Raw genomic sequence first — 16,189 nt, 5'->3', positions numbered from 1 at the left:
CTGTTATGTACTTGTTGTTTTCAAAGTCTGGTTGAAGTGGTTTGCCGGGAATTTGGACTCCATCAACATATAAAGTAAAGAAGTTGTAATTGAAATGTTGAAAATTGAATGGGTTTGTAGACAGAGTGCCGTTGAATGCATCGTTGGTAACAAACCCCACAACTAATCGTTTCGGAAGACGTCCAAGTATCACATTGTCAATTGTTTTTGAAACAATATCTTTTGGAATAGTTACAGCTTTAAGTTGTACTCTTGTTAGAGGGTATTTTGCTGTATGTTTTTGCAATATGCGATTGTGACTAAGTTTGATGGATGAACTGACCGATACTTTTCTCACATATAGTGTAGCATCCAGAATTTCCACTTTGCCTTCACTGTCATCTACTCCCATCAAGCAGAAAGTGTTTTTCGAAGGAATCAGTTTTATTCGCATTTCCACTCCATTGATCAAAAATTTCTCTTGATTGAAAATATCAGAATGCAAGTAACCAAACATATCAAATGTTTTACTCTGTTTTGTTAGTTGGTTACGTTTTGTAAAGCCTTTGTTGTCTTCCGAAACGTTATCAAAAGCGCCTGCTGTATCCTTGTACCACAATGCACTTTGGAGATGAGATGATTTTGCAGATATGTCATAGTTCAGTGCTTTTTCAAAATAAGACCTGTATGGGTGCATGTGAGATGGAAACGAGATGAGTTTGTTATTTAAGTAGATTTGTACTTCGCTGAACATTGCATTGAGAAAATCATTGACAGGCCCAATTGTTTTATCTGTGGGTAGCAATAACTGACCATTCGCTTTTACAATTCTGGCATCTATATTGAACATTGTGTGTGCTAAATCCATATAATCATCACCATGTCCAGGTATTACAAACTCGGTGGGAGCATTATCTGCCAGAGAACTAACAGGTTTGTATCCGATGGTGTGGTGTTCTAAGATGCTTGTCTGAGTAGGTTTTACCGAGAAAATATCCAATTCACTTTTAAAACACTCACATGATTTCTCCCTAATTAGCGCCATATCTAATCAAAAATATCTGATGTTATTTGAATTTTTTTACGGTTGCGTTTGGTTGTTTTCTTGGTGTTTGTATTGGCACTGGATCTCTTCTTTCTCTGAGCGGTCCTTCCAGTTCGCTGTCCCGAAGCAGAGTGATTCCTTTTGAAATGTTTATGCCCCTGATAACCTGAACCAATCATTTCCTTTAGCTTTGTTTCAGCTTTTCTTTTAAGATTTGATCTGGCATCCGAAATTCTGGATTGTAGTGACTGTTTTAGGGGTGTTTTGTCTACAACATCACCTAACACATTTACCCCTGTTTTTAAAATTTCTTTCCCTACAGCTTTCGCTCCCTTCTTGACAAGAGGCAAAGCTGAGCGAAAAAGTCCTCCAAGAAAACTTCCAATGCCATGTCCTTTTTGATAGGCAGCACCGTAATATATGTTACCCACACCAGATCCAGCTTGTTGATGGTAGTATTGAAAATATGGGTCATTCATAATCAGAGCTTTTCACCACAACATCTAAAATGAAGTTTCAAACACACTAGTCCGAAGGAGAATGGGATGTGTGCACCAGTGCTGTCCCTTAAGTCAATTTCTATTTGTTCGAAATTATGTTTCTGCACTGGGATGTAATGTGGTGAATCGAAAATTTGCACACCATCACTTCCAAAAGTATGTTCCATAGGATTAATGTTTATAATACGTAATAGAGGGGCGATAGCATCCCCCACCATATGTGATTCCACAATATCTGTGTAAATATACGTCTGGGAAGGAATCTCTCTCACAAGATTTGGAGGCGAGCGTCCAATTTTTACTTCTGATAAATCATCGGTCGGTTTAAAACCTAATATCCGTGCCAGTTGAGGTGACAATTGTACATTTATGTTTCTCTGCTTGGTAGATATATCAACAGTCACATGTTTGTACGCAGGATGATTTCGGAGACTAAAATTTAATGTTTCAGAATATTTATTGATTTCTGCAACAATGCTGTTTATAGATGCGTAATAGCCTTCGGATATTCGAAGTTCGTTCCATTTGACATCATCCATAGATTTATATTGAATATAGTTGTTAAATCTTGTAATGTTTAGTATTGAATAAGGATAATGCACTTCTACCAATGCCATCTCCCATTTGTTGGTGTCCAACTCCACACGGTTCTGAAGCTTTGTGGTGTAATTAGTTAGAGTATTACTTGGGAAATATTTCATGGAACTGTTACTAGGCAAAGTAATGTAGAAAGCGTTTGCTTTTCTCATGATGTGTTATAAAGGTTATTTGTACCACTGATGAGAATATCTACAAAAATTTATGCCTCTCTCTCTCTTTTTTTGACTCCAAAAACGATGCGCTAATCCAACTGTCAAATAATCTGGAGTAACCTTTCCAATGAACTAACAACTTTTTACTGGCTCCTTTACCTTTGGTCGCAAGGATTTTATCAATTTCATGCATATCCGGTAAGCGGACCAGTTGCAACTCTTCCGTATAAAATGTTCCATCGATTTTATGTCCTTGTAGATCTTTTAATTCATACACTTGAGGATTTCTTTTCAAAATACGTTCCACCACAAATATTTCTCTTGTCCAATTTTCCATGTAACCTTTGTCAAAGCGTTTTTTGGTTTTTGTTATTCTCACTGTATCGCCTATTTTGAATGGCATCTTCAATGACAATAGTGGAGATGAATCAGATTTGAGTTTTTTGTCATACATATTGTGCCATACTTTCAAAACCTTCTCAGGAGTAACATCTGCTGGTGCCATTTTAATACTCGAGTGAATTTTATGATTATAAGCTTTCAAAAGCTTTGGGAATACATTAACATAGCAGCTGGTTCTTTGCTTAGTAAAATACTTCCACATGCGTTCCTTTAAAGTTCTGTTGAATCTTTCAACAATACTAACTTTAATATCAGGATTCTTTGTTGTAAAATAAATTACATTTTGTTTTTTGAGATATTCCTGCACAATACTGTTGGTAAACTCACGCCCTTTGTCAGTTTGTAATTTCAAAGGTTTTCTTTTGCTTTGTTTGAAAATTTGCTGGAAAGCCTTTTTTATACATACACCAGTTTTATTTTTTACAGGGACAGCCCAAGCATGCTTACTAAAAATATCGATAACTGTGAGTATATATCTGTACCCTTTGTTGTGATTCCGCAAACTCTGCATGTCATTCAAGTCAGCCTGCCATTGGTCATCAATATTATGCACAAAATAAAAGTTTCTCGGAAATCGACGCTTTACAGGTCTATGCAAAGTGTATGCAGTTTGCTTTGTCAACCAATGTTTGATTGTTGACAATGGTATGGATTTTTTTACAGCTGTCCATAGTGTTGAAGCTGTAGAATAGGATGCTGGATGAGATGGATTGTACCAGATATTCTCTAATATTTTTTCGCTCATGGTTTGTATCTTGACCAAACTGGAACAGTACGTTTACGTTTGTGCCCTGGAAATGATGATACAAAAGAAATTGGTTCTTTTTCTTCTTCTTCTGCTTCTGCTTCTGTTAATTCTTGTGCCTCTTCTTGGTTAGCTCCGGACAGCGGAATATGGCGTCCGGGGTTGCCAAAAACAATCTGTTGAATAAACTCCTGTCTCCGGGGGTTTCCAATATATTCTTGAGGAATATTAGATAACGCCAGAGCTCTATTGAACAGTTGCCACCCAACAGGATTGCTTGTTTTTCGTGGTCGAATTATATCCGATACTTGATCGACAATATTTGAGCCTTCAATTTTATTATTGTTAATAAAAACTGCCCCATATTTATCCCAATCAATATTACTATTATGTAAAAGACGTTCATACAACAGTTCGGCTTTTCTACGATACATGCTAGGTGTAGCAGCTAGAATTTCTTCTTTCATATCAGTCAACTTCTCAGTAGATTCTGTAATCGGTAGCGACACAGGTTCTCTTTGTTTTCGAGTAATAGACAGAAATTTTTGGAGCACAATGCTGTAACGATTCCATTTTTCATCATCCGAAAGACCTTTGAGATTCAAAATTACTTGCATATCCTGATCCAATTGCGATAAGGATGTAGACGGTGCAGACATAACAGGATGTCTCATGTTATCCATAAATTCTTGATTTATTATAACCATTTTTTTGGCATGCTCCATGTTCAGATTTTTTTTCACTTAAATAAACTTGATAACACACCTCCTATTAAAGGGGCTAATAACACAGGTAGAAATCCTCCGTGTTGCAATAGTATCTGTTTCTTCTGCTTTGTAGAGTGTCCTTTGGCAGAGAGATTACGTATCACCTTCTTGTACCGGCTCAATCTTGTTTTCTGAGGTGTTGAAAGAGGAACATTCCCTTTTAGAACATTGTAACAACACTCACAGATTGAATTAACTAAGGAAGAATCAGCAGCTTGTAATATCGCTGTGCGAAGAGCTGGTTTAGCATCCGACAAAACTTGGAGCACTTTAGCGTGTTTCACTCTTGGAGCCATGATGACAGAATAAACGACTAGTGATTATGCTTGCTTTTTTTGTAGGAATATATACATAATTGATATCATCGTCGGGAAATATCCGCGACCGAAAACGTACTTCTTCCGGAGTGTTCTGCTTCAGATCAAACAGCAAATATCCATGGGGTTCAGCGGTGGCATTGTAATATGCATCTTTTATAAAATTTGGATTCTCCGGGTATACTTGTCTAGATAAATAATTAATTTGGGCTCTGTCTCTAGGATTTTTGAAGCATACAATATAATGACTATGTAAAGATATATCTCTATTCCCTTTTCCCTGATGGAATAGATTTTGAGTGATAAAGAAAAGACTAATATCACGATGATGACACCCTTTTGTGAATAAATCTGTGACTCTTTGATCGCATTCCCTCATCTGATCATCGATAATAATAAGATGAGGTCCAGAATTTGGCACAAATTGGTCAATATTAGGCATTCCTTCCCGAAATTGTACAAAACCAGGGAAATCATTGTATGCAGATTGCCATTCCCCGTAGCACACCAAAATATTGTTGAATTTTACATTTACCATTTGGGGTAAACACTGGAGAAAATGCTTCACAAAGTATGTCTTTCCGCATCCTGATGGACCAGCCAATATTGCAGAGAACGGGTGCTCCATTTTTCAAACTGTGAAGAATGTTTTACATTACATATAATATAAAAGTCGAACGTTATGAATATTTTTCTAGTTGTTAGATTTTACTGATATGTTGTATCTTCAAAATACATATATATATATATATATATATTATATTGTATTGTATTATATATATATATATATATATATACTTCATCAATAAATAAATATGTGTGTGTGTCTGTATATATATATACACACACACACACACACACACACACATACAAACAATTTTCTTATAGTACAAAATTCACTTTACAACAGCACAAAAAAATGCCAGGTAGCATTACCACTGTACGCATGCGCGTTTGTAAACCCCGCCTACACATTCCGAGTATCAGCGTTGTGTTAGATAGCTCTCCATTGTTTCAACAACGATAAACAGCTTGGTGGTCCAGATCAAATTGGTTCTGGAATCTACTGTGACGTGTACCGTCTACTTTGAAGTATAAAAAGGTGAGTTGCACAATATTACTATTTAGTGTCCAGCAATGCTGTCGACTTTAAATTTGCTTCACGGGTTAATATCAAATAGAGCCTTTGACAATCATCATGTTGGGGTTTTCGCAGCTAATGAATTACCTGTACATGTGGAACTACCAGCAGCGTTGATTGTAAATACAGACCCCAAAGATAGCCCCGGGAAGCACTGGGTAGCAATTTACATAGACAGTAACTCCCGGGGGGAATTTTTTGATAGTTACGGAAAACCTCCACATGTGCATAACCATTTGCGATTTTTGGAAAGTAACTCTAAATTCTATACGTACAACACTCATCAGATACAAAGTTACGGGTCTGTGTACTGTGGGCATTACTGTTTTCTGTATTTATTCCATAGAGCCTCTGGTAAACCCATGCATAAATTTGAAATTTTATTCCCAGTACCGATAAAAAACAACAATATTATAACAACTTATTTGCTGACTCGTAAATTAAATTTATAATACTCGGTACGTATACTATAAAATATTGACAGTAAATACTGTTTGAAATTTTATACAAGTTACATATAGTCCTAATAGTATATTAATAATTTTGTAGCGTTACAGTTTACAACAGCTTACTTATAATCTTTATCTTGTTTTGTGTCTTTACAGAACAATGACGCAATATCCAGAGATGGGATCTTTCAATGCTAGATTGTCCTCTTTCAGAAACTGGCAATCAAAAGAATTCCCGTTTGTAGAAGCTCTGTCCGAAGCAGGATTATTTTACATTCAAAAAGAGGATAAAACAGTATGCTTCAAATGTGGTGGAGGATTATACCGATGGAAATACAGAAACAATCCAATACTAGAACATCGTCGATATTTTCCATTTTGCCCCCTGTCTATAAACCTAATTTCAGATCGACAATGCGGTTGATGCTTTAATTAAATTAATTAATATTTGTTATCCAATATTTCCTCAATATGACGTTTATGATATTCTGCTGATTTTTCTCTCATCATTGATCTTTGTAACGCCCCGCCCCCTCCACCTTTTTTGTCCAGCACATGCTTGGTTTGCTACGCGCGCATGCGTCTCAAAAACACACCCACGCATTTCTTCAAATGTATATCTGCACGCTGCGACATGCAGTATCTCGCAGTTCTTAATCATGGAATCCTCTATTTCGATGCCGCTGAAAAAAAGATTTCAACCGTACACTAATTTCAAGGGGGTTCTTCAGAAAGAGAGCGATCAGCATTTACCTGAAGAACAAAAACAAGTAACTAGTCTTATACGCCAGTCGATATTATTTGATCACGTCTACTATTTGAATGCTTCGAAAACAAAGGTTATCTCAATCGGACTTTCCTCTCATCTGGATTTCCAACCTGTGGTCAGGCTACACAGAAGCGGGGCGGCCGGTGTTGAACTACAGTTGCAGGAGTGGCACGCTCTTCAGGAATTGTTTCCAGTAATCGACAATTACATCGCTATTCCAGGTGAGCAGCCTCGTGTTTCCTACCCACTAAGTGAGCAACATGAATTGCTGATAACCACACTGTACAATCGTCGTCAGATCATTATAAGGAAAAAACCAGCTTACGGTTCCCTGGAGATAGTGTTCATCGCAGAAAGTTCGTGGCGGAACTTTATGAAGATATTTGTGTGCATCGAGCATGCGAAAGTTATGTGTGAAACAGTGTCGCCGTATCTGAAATTATATTTTGGAAACTGTGTGGAATCTTGCATTCTCGACCTTCGCGAACAATGTTTCGGTTGCACAGATATTTCCCCTGTCCATGCATGTAATAAGGAGAATTTTGTGCTTTCCCATCTACATGGATGTAAAAAACCTGAGCCTTTGTCTATACAAAACATCGACGGAAAAAGACTTTCCAAAGAAGTGTTTCTTTTTTGCGAGAACATGCTTGTGGAAAAAATAGTGAAACATTTTAATTCAGTGGTTGCAGCAGAAAATGGATATGATAGTGACACAATTCCTTATGTGGGTGAGTGAACAAACTTGAAGAATAAAAACTTGTTAAATAACATGCTGATAAACTGGTGACACAATATAAACATTTTACATATGTATGTGTGTGTGTGCGGCTCTTTTGAATTTTGTAAATATTGGTAATAAACAGGGATAAAATATATGTCTTGGCTTTTTTTTCATTTATCATCCCTTTAAAAATCCTCATGGTTTATATTTTTACTGGTAACAATCGTTAATAACAACATTAATAATTAACTATATAATGAAAAAATGTGTATTGTGGACTTGTCGAAGATAAAGCATGAGAGCTTTTCTTCACACTGGTAAAAATCGGTGTTAATAACAACATTAATAATTAACTATATAATGAAAAAGTGTGTATTGTGGACTTGTCGGAGATAAAGCATGAGAGCTTTTCTTCACACTGGTAAGAATCTGTGTTAATGACAACATTAATAATTAACTATACAATAAAAAAAATTGTGTATTGTGGACTTGTCGGAGATAAAGCATGAGAGCTTTTCTGCACAGCGCTGGACACGCAAATGCAAGTATCTTTATTTTCATTCTATTTCTAACAGTGATTCGCTATTTTTTCTTGTCACTATAAAAAAACTAATTCAATTTTTCTTTTATCACATCTGTCGCCATTTTGCTTGTTTTTGTTTAATTCCTCTTTATGCATTGAGGTTAATCGAAACATAACTTTAGACTTTTACATGGAATTGAAACATAGAATGTTGCCTCCTTTGATTGAATCGAACCTGTGACTCCTCTTTGATCACAAAACAATAGTGACGGCCATCTTGCTTATTTTACCTACTCTTTATGCATTTAAGATAATCGTTACTGGGGCCCCACACGGCAAAACAACAGATTCTAATTTATTCACACTTCTTTTTTTTTATTTTAAAAACAACATCATTATCAGCCAATTTGACATTGTGAATCGAACCCGGGGACCTTTTCATTACAGCATAAACATCCTATTTCCAATTAGTTCATTTTCTCTTTGTGCACAAAAAGCTAATGGGAACTTTTAAACAAATACAATTGAATATCCAATTTTCACCAACATTGGGAATCGAATCCTCAACCACTTGGTTAAAACATCTCGCGGAATAAAAAACACCCCCCGCGCCGCGCCGCCCCGCGCCGCTCTGCCCCGCGCCGCGCCCCGGTCGCCGCCGCCTAACACAAAACCCGGCCGCCATTTTGATTTTATTGAAATACTATTTATGCACAGATGGACTAATCGGGACCTATAATGGCGGGACAAAACAATTGGTTTCATTTAACTACCTAGAAAATCGAACCCGCGACCTCTTCATTACCAGGCGACAACAATAACCACTAACCCAAGGCCGCCATATTGATTTTATTCAAACACTATTTATGCACAGATGGACTAATCGGGGACCTATAATGGCGAGACTAAACAATTGGCCTAATTTAACTACCTAGAGAATCGAACCCGCGACCTCTTCATTGCCAGGTGACAACATTAACCACTAACCCAACTCGATTTTCGAACTCAACCATTTTGTTGCCTTTATTTACACACAGGCTAATCGAGACCATTCAATATTGACATCGTCGCCTTGTAATCAAAGGGTCCCAGGTTCGATACTCGGTGGAGGCACATAGTGGTCCGAATCACCACTTTTCAACTGTAGCTCCAATCCTGATTAGTTTTGCCGTGCATAAAACGGACTTAAAAAAAACTAACTCAGTCTATCAATCAATCAATATTGACTCTACCAGGAATCGAACCCTCGACGCCTCTTGTTTTACAGAGCAATAACCTTAGCCGCTAAGCTTTCGGGGGTACAGCACCTTCGGCGCCATCTTTAAATCATTTCTTCATGTCTTTCCATCATACGCAATGGTTGCGCGCGCATTTCCTCCACACACACACATACACACACAGACATATGCACGTGTTAGGTTAGCATACATCAAGAAACAACGTGACAAACCCATTGACCCCCTCCCCCCACCGCTTCCGATGTCTTCAACGTGATCAGACACATTCTGCTGACTCAACAATAAAACCGCTCGTGGCCCGCTACGACCGGATGTAACATAACACCAGTCGCATCAAATTTTTGCTGACGCGTAGGAACGAAGTGCTGCCTCTCTACTACAATAATTTATGATAATGTGCTTTATCGATAACAGTGACTTGATGGAAATCTTTATAATTCAACCTTTGCTGAAAGATTACCTATGCATTTTGCTTATTTCACAAAAGCATTCAATTTTTCAGTGGCAACGCGACGTCCGCCATTTGCATTTACCACGAGATTTAGCACGAACGATTTTTCATCTTCTTTGCACCACTCGCAACACACGTAAGCATGCTATTGAATACGGATGTACATTAGGCAGATCTGCCGATAAAGTACCTAGGCATGAGCTCATGTATTAATTGTAACGAATTTCGGCTTATCTCATTGCCGGTTGGTTTGGAGCACATGGATCGCCTCCCCTACCTTATTCCTTTCGTTAAACCAAAAGTCCTACTGACACATCATGTTTTACGAGTAAGTCCAGCTGATCTTCAGCCTTTCATCCTTCAGAAAGACTATGACATAGCCCTCATCTTGCCGTGTGTTTGAATATTCCGAAGATTATTTCTTCTCGCCTTCCAATCTTCCGCACATCAACCAATATCCATCCTTCTTACCACCACAATTTTTTACCCAAGTTGCAACAACTCCTTTTTACAACACGTTTTTCCGCGTTAACAAAAACAATATTTCTGAACTTATTATTGAACATGAATATATATATATATATATATATGTGTATCTATCAAAGATCTTATTATAATAAAGACTTAAATATTAATAGTTATTTATTTATGCGAAGTATGGAGAATAACGTGCTGTATGAATTAATTTTAATGTTAAGTGCACAAATTGCAAGACCCCGTAAAATCGTTGTCAGCCCGAAATGTCCCCGTGCACAAGGCGACATCAAACTTTTCGTGGTATTTATTATTAAAATAAAGGATATTATGACCAAAAGTCAAAAAGTGCTACCCGAAAGCTTAAATATGAATCAAAATGAATTTTATCATAAGATCGATATCTACACGAGACGTAACTTGAGAATTCATAGTTTAATTCCTAAAATTCCGATTGGGCCCTTCCAACATTAATTTTTTCATATTAACGTGAGGAGTGATTATTTTAACAGCACTTATACTCCATCTTTCGTGAATTACTTGCATTCAGGGTACCTGGACGTGTTTAAATCACAGTTAATCATCCCGCCGGTTTGTAGGTAAGGTCAGATAAACCAGCCATATGACGATATCTGTCATACTACTTTAATCTGTAGGTCCAGTCCGGATTAGCCTTTCTGTGCATAAAGTGGACTTTTTAAACACTAACTCAATCAATCAAAATCCATGGCAGTTGATATTTGAGTCTATTTATTCTGATCAAAACTGAACTCTTCCCCCACCAAATATTGAAACGTAACTTCAAGAGTTTGCTAATGCTACGTCTTTTGCTTTCAAAATGTTTTCCTGAACAGTAGTCTATAGAGTTAAGTTCACTCCTGTTCACATAAAGTGTCACATTTTGTAATGTTGGACAGGTGTAGTATGTGCCATTTTATCTGAACAGGAGTGTACAACCAATGAAAATCGCCAACTTAAAATTACTTTTGGGAGCAAGATTGGCATAAACAATATTTTATATACGTAAATATACAATACCTTTCCCCGACATGAACTTTAGGAGTGCAGAAAGTGCCTTGCCCCCCAAAAGTCTGCGCCAATGCTACCAACTCTCTCAACCATTAAGGAAACAGAACTATCCTGATAGGGTAGTGATGAAGTGAGAGCTCTGAGGTGAGTTCTTCCTCGGAAGATCATGGCTGCTCTACTGATCGCAACTCCAACTGGGTTTGACTTGATGGCTATCGTATCACGCCGCAGACGTGAATCGAACCTAGGACCCGGGCATCATAAATAAATAAGCTAATCACATTATAGAAAGGGTCCCGGTGAAGCATTGAAAAAGAGCTTCTTAAAAGCTCATCGCGAGAGCGACCTTCAGCGGAGTTGGAAAAACTCTGCTGACATGGCATTAGAAAATGAAATCAGGAATCAGCGTTCTTCCTCAGAATTGCCGTTGCCAAAGGACGCGATCGAAGCAACCGTCGTAACGGCGGATAGTTCGAATTTCACTTAAATAGGTCGCGTGAGAAAATGTCAGGCTTAGTTGTCTTCCGTTTTCCGTCAGATGAAGTAGTTACAAAAGACTCCGTTTCTAGTTGTTTTCAATTTACGTTGAATCCGGTTATCCCGAGAGAGCTCCACAGGCATCATAAGTCTAAAAAAAGGAGCGAACGAACAATCGAGATGTTAAAGTTATCGTTTAGAAAATCGGTCTACGAAAGTACAGAGTTTGGAGCCCGGAGTTGCTCCCTCGTCCGTTTTCTTACAGAGTATGGCCACATGACAACGAGAACCAGCGGAGAAGAGATCGCCGCAAACTTCAGGTAACGAACATTCCTTATGTCTTTCCTCCCCCTGCCTGTTCAGTCAAAGGTAGTGTTTTTAAATATATGTCCGTGTGTTCTTATTTCACGGGGCTAGTCCCCTTGCAGTTTGAGTGTCGACGTTGCTCTTCAGAACTACCCCCTTTCTCTTACAACGTTCCTCTCGCTTAGTAAGCGTGTGGCTAAAGGCGGTCATAGCCTATCAACGATCCCCAAATATTTAGACTTTATACGTGGTGGAGGTGCGGGGCATATCCTCCTCTCCGACCACTGAATGAAGAGCCACCATACAGAACACAGCAGACTTCCTTACGCTACTCTCTTCATTGTCACATGCCTTAAGCAAACTTGGCATAAGATCGGTTAGATGAGGCTCAATCACTTCCTTCTCCTTTTGTTCAATTAACCGTGTAAGCATTTTTATTGCAGCCTGGTTCACAGGAAAGTCTCCGGTCTTGATCAGAGGGTTGAGAACGCGCATCACAACATCTGCTGGTAACACGCTCCCCATAGTGGCAAAACATGCTTCTGCTGCTCGGACAACATCTTTGTCACCGCCCTTGTGGGCATGAAGGACTTACAGAATCAAGAGTTCTACGTAGCTCTGGAAACAGGCAGTCATTGATCGTTTCTTGAACATCTCCATAAGGACCGTCGGTCGCATCTCCATTTAAGATTTCCAGGATCTTCTTTATGGCTTCACTGTCGTCATGATGGTGGCTTTCTCTAGATATAGCCATTCTCTCCTTCAAATGGATTTTCACCTATTCCACACATATCAAGGCCATTGAACTCCCGAAGACATCCAGGTATCCTATGGATTGGAGATGACAGGGACGACGAACGCCCAGAACCCGAGTTATTAAGGCTTCCGCAATCCTCCAGCCTCTCTTCCAAAGTATCCAGGTTGTCTCCTGCTCCTGCAGACATTTGGCTTATTCCGGAATCTTGTGATGTTGTATCCCTGTCACGATCTAATTTACCGCATCTATCCAGGGATTCAATACTGTAGTTCTGAATTTCTGCTGTGGTTCGACGTAAAGACCTGCACACTTCCTCAGGGTTGAAATTTTCGTCGTCAAGGTGAAGGGTGTTGGAACGAGATGACCTTCCAGATTTTGGCTGAGGAGTACCAGGTGACTGCAGGCGTGGGGATGACACGAGTGGAGACGACGGTGACCCTTCTGTGATGCTGCGATGCAAGTGATTCTGCACTAATGCTGCTGCTGCCTCCTGATATTCCTTAGGAAGCTGTGGTAACAACATCGGAACTTCGGAAGTATTTGGGTTGAAAAGAGCTATCACGGTATTGTGAGCAGCCTTCCGGATCTCGACCGACTTGTCGCTAGTCCAGCCAATGATCTTGGAGAGAGCCATCCGCGTGTCTTTCCCACTGCTGAAATGCATCGGTTCCATCTGAGCCGTCAGCTGTGTGAGGTAGGAGAGGACAACCACTTTCACCTTGGAGTTGGGAGTCTGCGTCTGATCTACGAGGAATCTCACGATGATATTGAACTCTGGTCGCAGGGGAAGGAATCCCTCACTACATCCAATGATTTGTGTATTTTGTTCTGGATGGAGCCTAAGAGATCAGCACCAAGTTTGTTTAGTAGCCTTATCAAGAGCACATAGAGTCAGTCCTGCAAATCTGCCTTGTGAGTTATTATGAGTTCGTTCAGTGTGTCCAGAAACAAACTGAATACCTTGGTATGTGCATCCATAAACATCTTTGTGAATATTTCTGTCACTCGTTTCAGTTCGGACCCTGTGAGGGCATTGCCTGTTTGGAAATAGTTCTGGAGTCCAACGAGGCCCTCCTTCCGATCGTTCCAGTGGGTGCTTGCGCAGTTGGTGATTATTTCGGATATATCATCAGACGGCCGCCTATAGGAATCAAAAGATCTTTCGGAGCACACGCTGGAAGTTTCGCTGTCGTCGGAATGGTCGTTGAATGGCCGGTATGCTTTCCTATTGGGTGTTCGCAGGGCATCTGCAAGTGCAGACTCTACTTCCCTGCTCTGCTGAAGGATCTTCTGGGCCATCACTGGCCTTGCAGGCTGCGGAGGTCACTCTGATTGAGTCATTCCCAGCAATGACCTACCCCTTAACTTGCTCCCGAAACTCCTGTCGTGAGATGCAAAACGATTGGGACTTGTCTCTCTGCTGGCTTCACGGCTAGTTCCTGTGCTCCGGGGAATTCCTGAAAGCCTTCTCGACCGGCCGACGTTGTTCCTGTCTCCACCTGCAGCAGAGCACGTGGCGTAACTCAGCTGAGATGATGGAGACCCTGACCGACTGCTTGGTTGAGATTGTGATACTCCTGACACACGTGTCCGTGTCCTCCCGACTCGCTCAGGCGATGTGATGGCACTTACTGACATCCTGGCATCGGAGGACTTCCTAGGGCGCAGTAAAGAAGCTCCCGAGCCCACTTTCATCCTGGCCGCGGCTGCATACTGGACTCTTGCCTTCGCACGCTGCGCAGCTTGCAAGTCTATGGCACTGTTTGACCTGAGAGCAAGGCTGTGTCTTGCAGATCCTCCGCCGCGCCCATCTGTGGTGCTAGAAGCCCTCGACCGGATCCAGTCGTGTTTAGCGAATTGCTGAAACTTGAGTTTGAAAGCGAGAGTTCACCGTGGAGCAGTCGTTTGTAGGACCCATCTAATGAATTGAGTAGACTGTCGCCCTGGTCCCGAAAGTGGTCTGCAAATCTCCAGAAAGCTTCCCGTGAGGAGGCTCTTGCTTCAGGGTCTGCATCCGCCATCCCCTTCCGAATCGCATCTTGCAGAAGTGCAATTGTCATTTTAGCGTGTGTGTTGGCCACGTATGGAGCAACTGACCCAGAAACTCACAGCAAGCCCTACGAATGTCCTTAGATTTTGAACTCATATTTGACGCAATTATAGGGATAAGACGAGGGGAATGTGTATTCTGAATGATGAAGCGAATTGCCTCAATACCTGTTGTTGCCATAACCTTTGCACTACTTTGGATGAGGTAGATTAACCCCGGAAACAATGGTTCTGTAAAACGATCACATTTATGTCCCAACTGTTGTGATAGGTAGGCTATTGTAACACATGCCTTACGTACTACCTGTGACCTGAGGTCTTTCACTGAAATTTGGAATGGTGGTTCCAAGAGTCGTAAATGAACATAGAGTTCATCAAAATTTGAAGCTCCTGCCAGAAGCAAAGCCCTCAGTCTTTTTAAAGATTCTACCCTTTTGGACCAGTCCTTATTTGGGTCTGCGATTGTTTCACGTATTGACACCAACTGTTCCTCGAGCTCCTTGGCAGAAAACAACTGTATTGTTGGAACATTCTCAAACGAACGAATGAACGTTTCTTCATCAACAGAACCAGCCTGACCTGATGACTGGGGCGGTGGTTTATTTGAGGTGTATATTGCTCTGCGTGGCGCTGGCACACTACTGGCTCTCTTTGCTGAATTCGCAATGCGATCAGTCTCATCGTCTCCACGTCCACCTGGGCTCCTGCCATGCCCCCCTCCGTGCACATCGCACTGGCAGCCACGCGTCCTGCTCCCGGGGTGCTTCAGCAGGTTGTCGAACAAGAGGAGCCACTCCGAGTCCACGTCCCACTCGGGGTCGGGGGTTCGAACCCGGCTGTTTGGTTCAGAGGACGGCATCGCTCAAGGTAACAACAAAGCAGAACGTCACATGCGACACGTGAGCGTAAGCGTAGCGCCGCACTATTTCTGAACTTGCCAGCGTAAACGACGATGCCACACTGGCGCGTCCTGTTCCCGAATCATTTTCGGGGCCGTGTGGTCCGATGGGTGCCAACAAACTCAGTTGCGAAGTAAAAGCTGAAGGGGTCACATCGCTCTCCCGAAGCAACGTTGCCAAGCGTACTTCTGTTTTTGCCGGTTGTCTTTATATGACTGTGTTTGCCTGCATTCCGACCTGTGGGTGGTCCTTCCGGAAACTTCATCGTTCAGGACCGCGTGTGCAGTTGTACCATGAACCCCCGCTGATTTCTGGGGCTGGCAATATCGTTGCCCGAGAAGATTCTCTCGAGCTTTACAGTACATTTGGCAACATGTGGTGGACCCAACGCTCATT

General features: G+C 40.8%; 1 protein-coding gene across 1 annotated transcript; it reads right to left on the bottom strand.

The window, feature by feature from the left end:
• Window positions 1–12,322: 12,322 nt before the first annotated feature.
• On the bottom strand, window positions 12,323–15,760 carry LOC145980939 (CLIP-associating protein 1-like). Its single transcript, XM_083114024.1, is given in 5 exon segments — window positions 12,323–12,758; window positions 12,760–12,837; window positions 12,839–13,622; window positions 13,625–14,664; window positions 14,912–15,760. Coding segments are annotated over 5 exon segments (3,180 nt in total). The 5' UTR covers window positions 15,754–15,760.
• Window positions 15,761–16,189: the final 429 nt, after the last annotated feature.

The sequence above is a fragment of the Lepisma saccharinum genome, chromosome 28, assembly GCF_977018435.1.
Source record: "Lepisma saccharinum chromosome 28, izLepSacc3.1, whole genome shotgun sequence".
NCBI lineage: Eukaryota > Metazoa > Arthropoda > Insecta > Zygentoma > Lepismatidae > Lepisma > Lepisma saccharinum.
The sequence above is the reverse complement of the archived record's forward strand: the minus strand, read 5'-3'. Positions and strand labels throughout refer to the sequence as shown.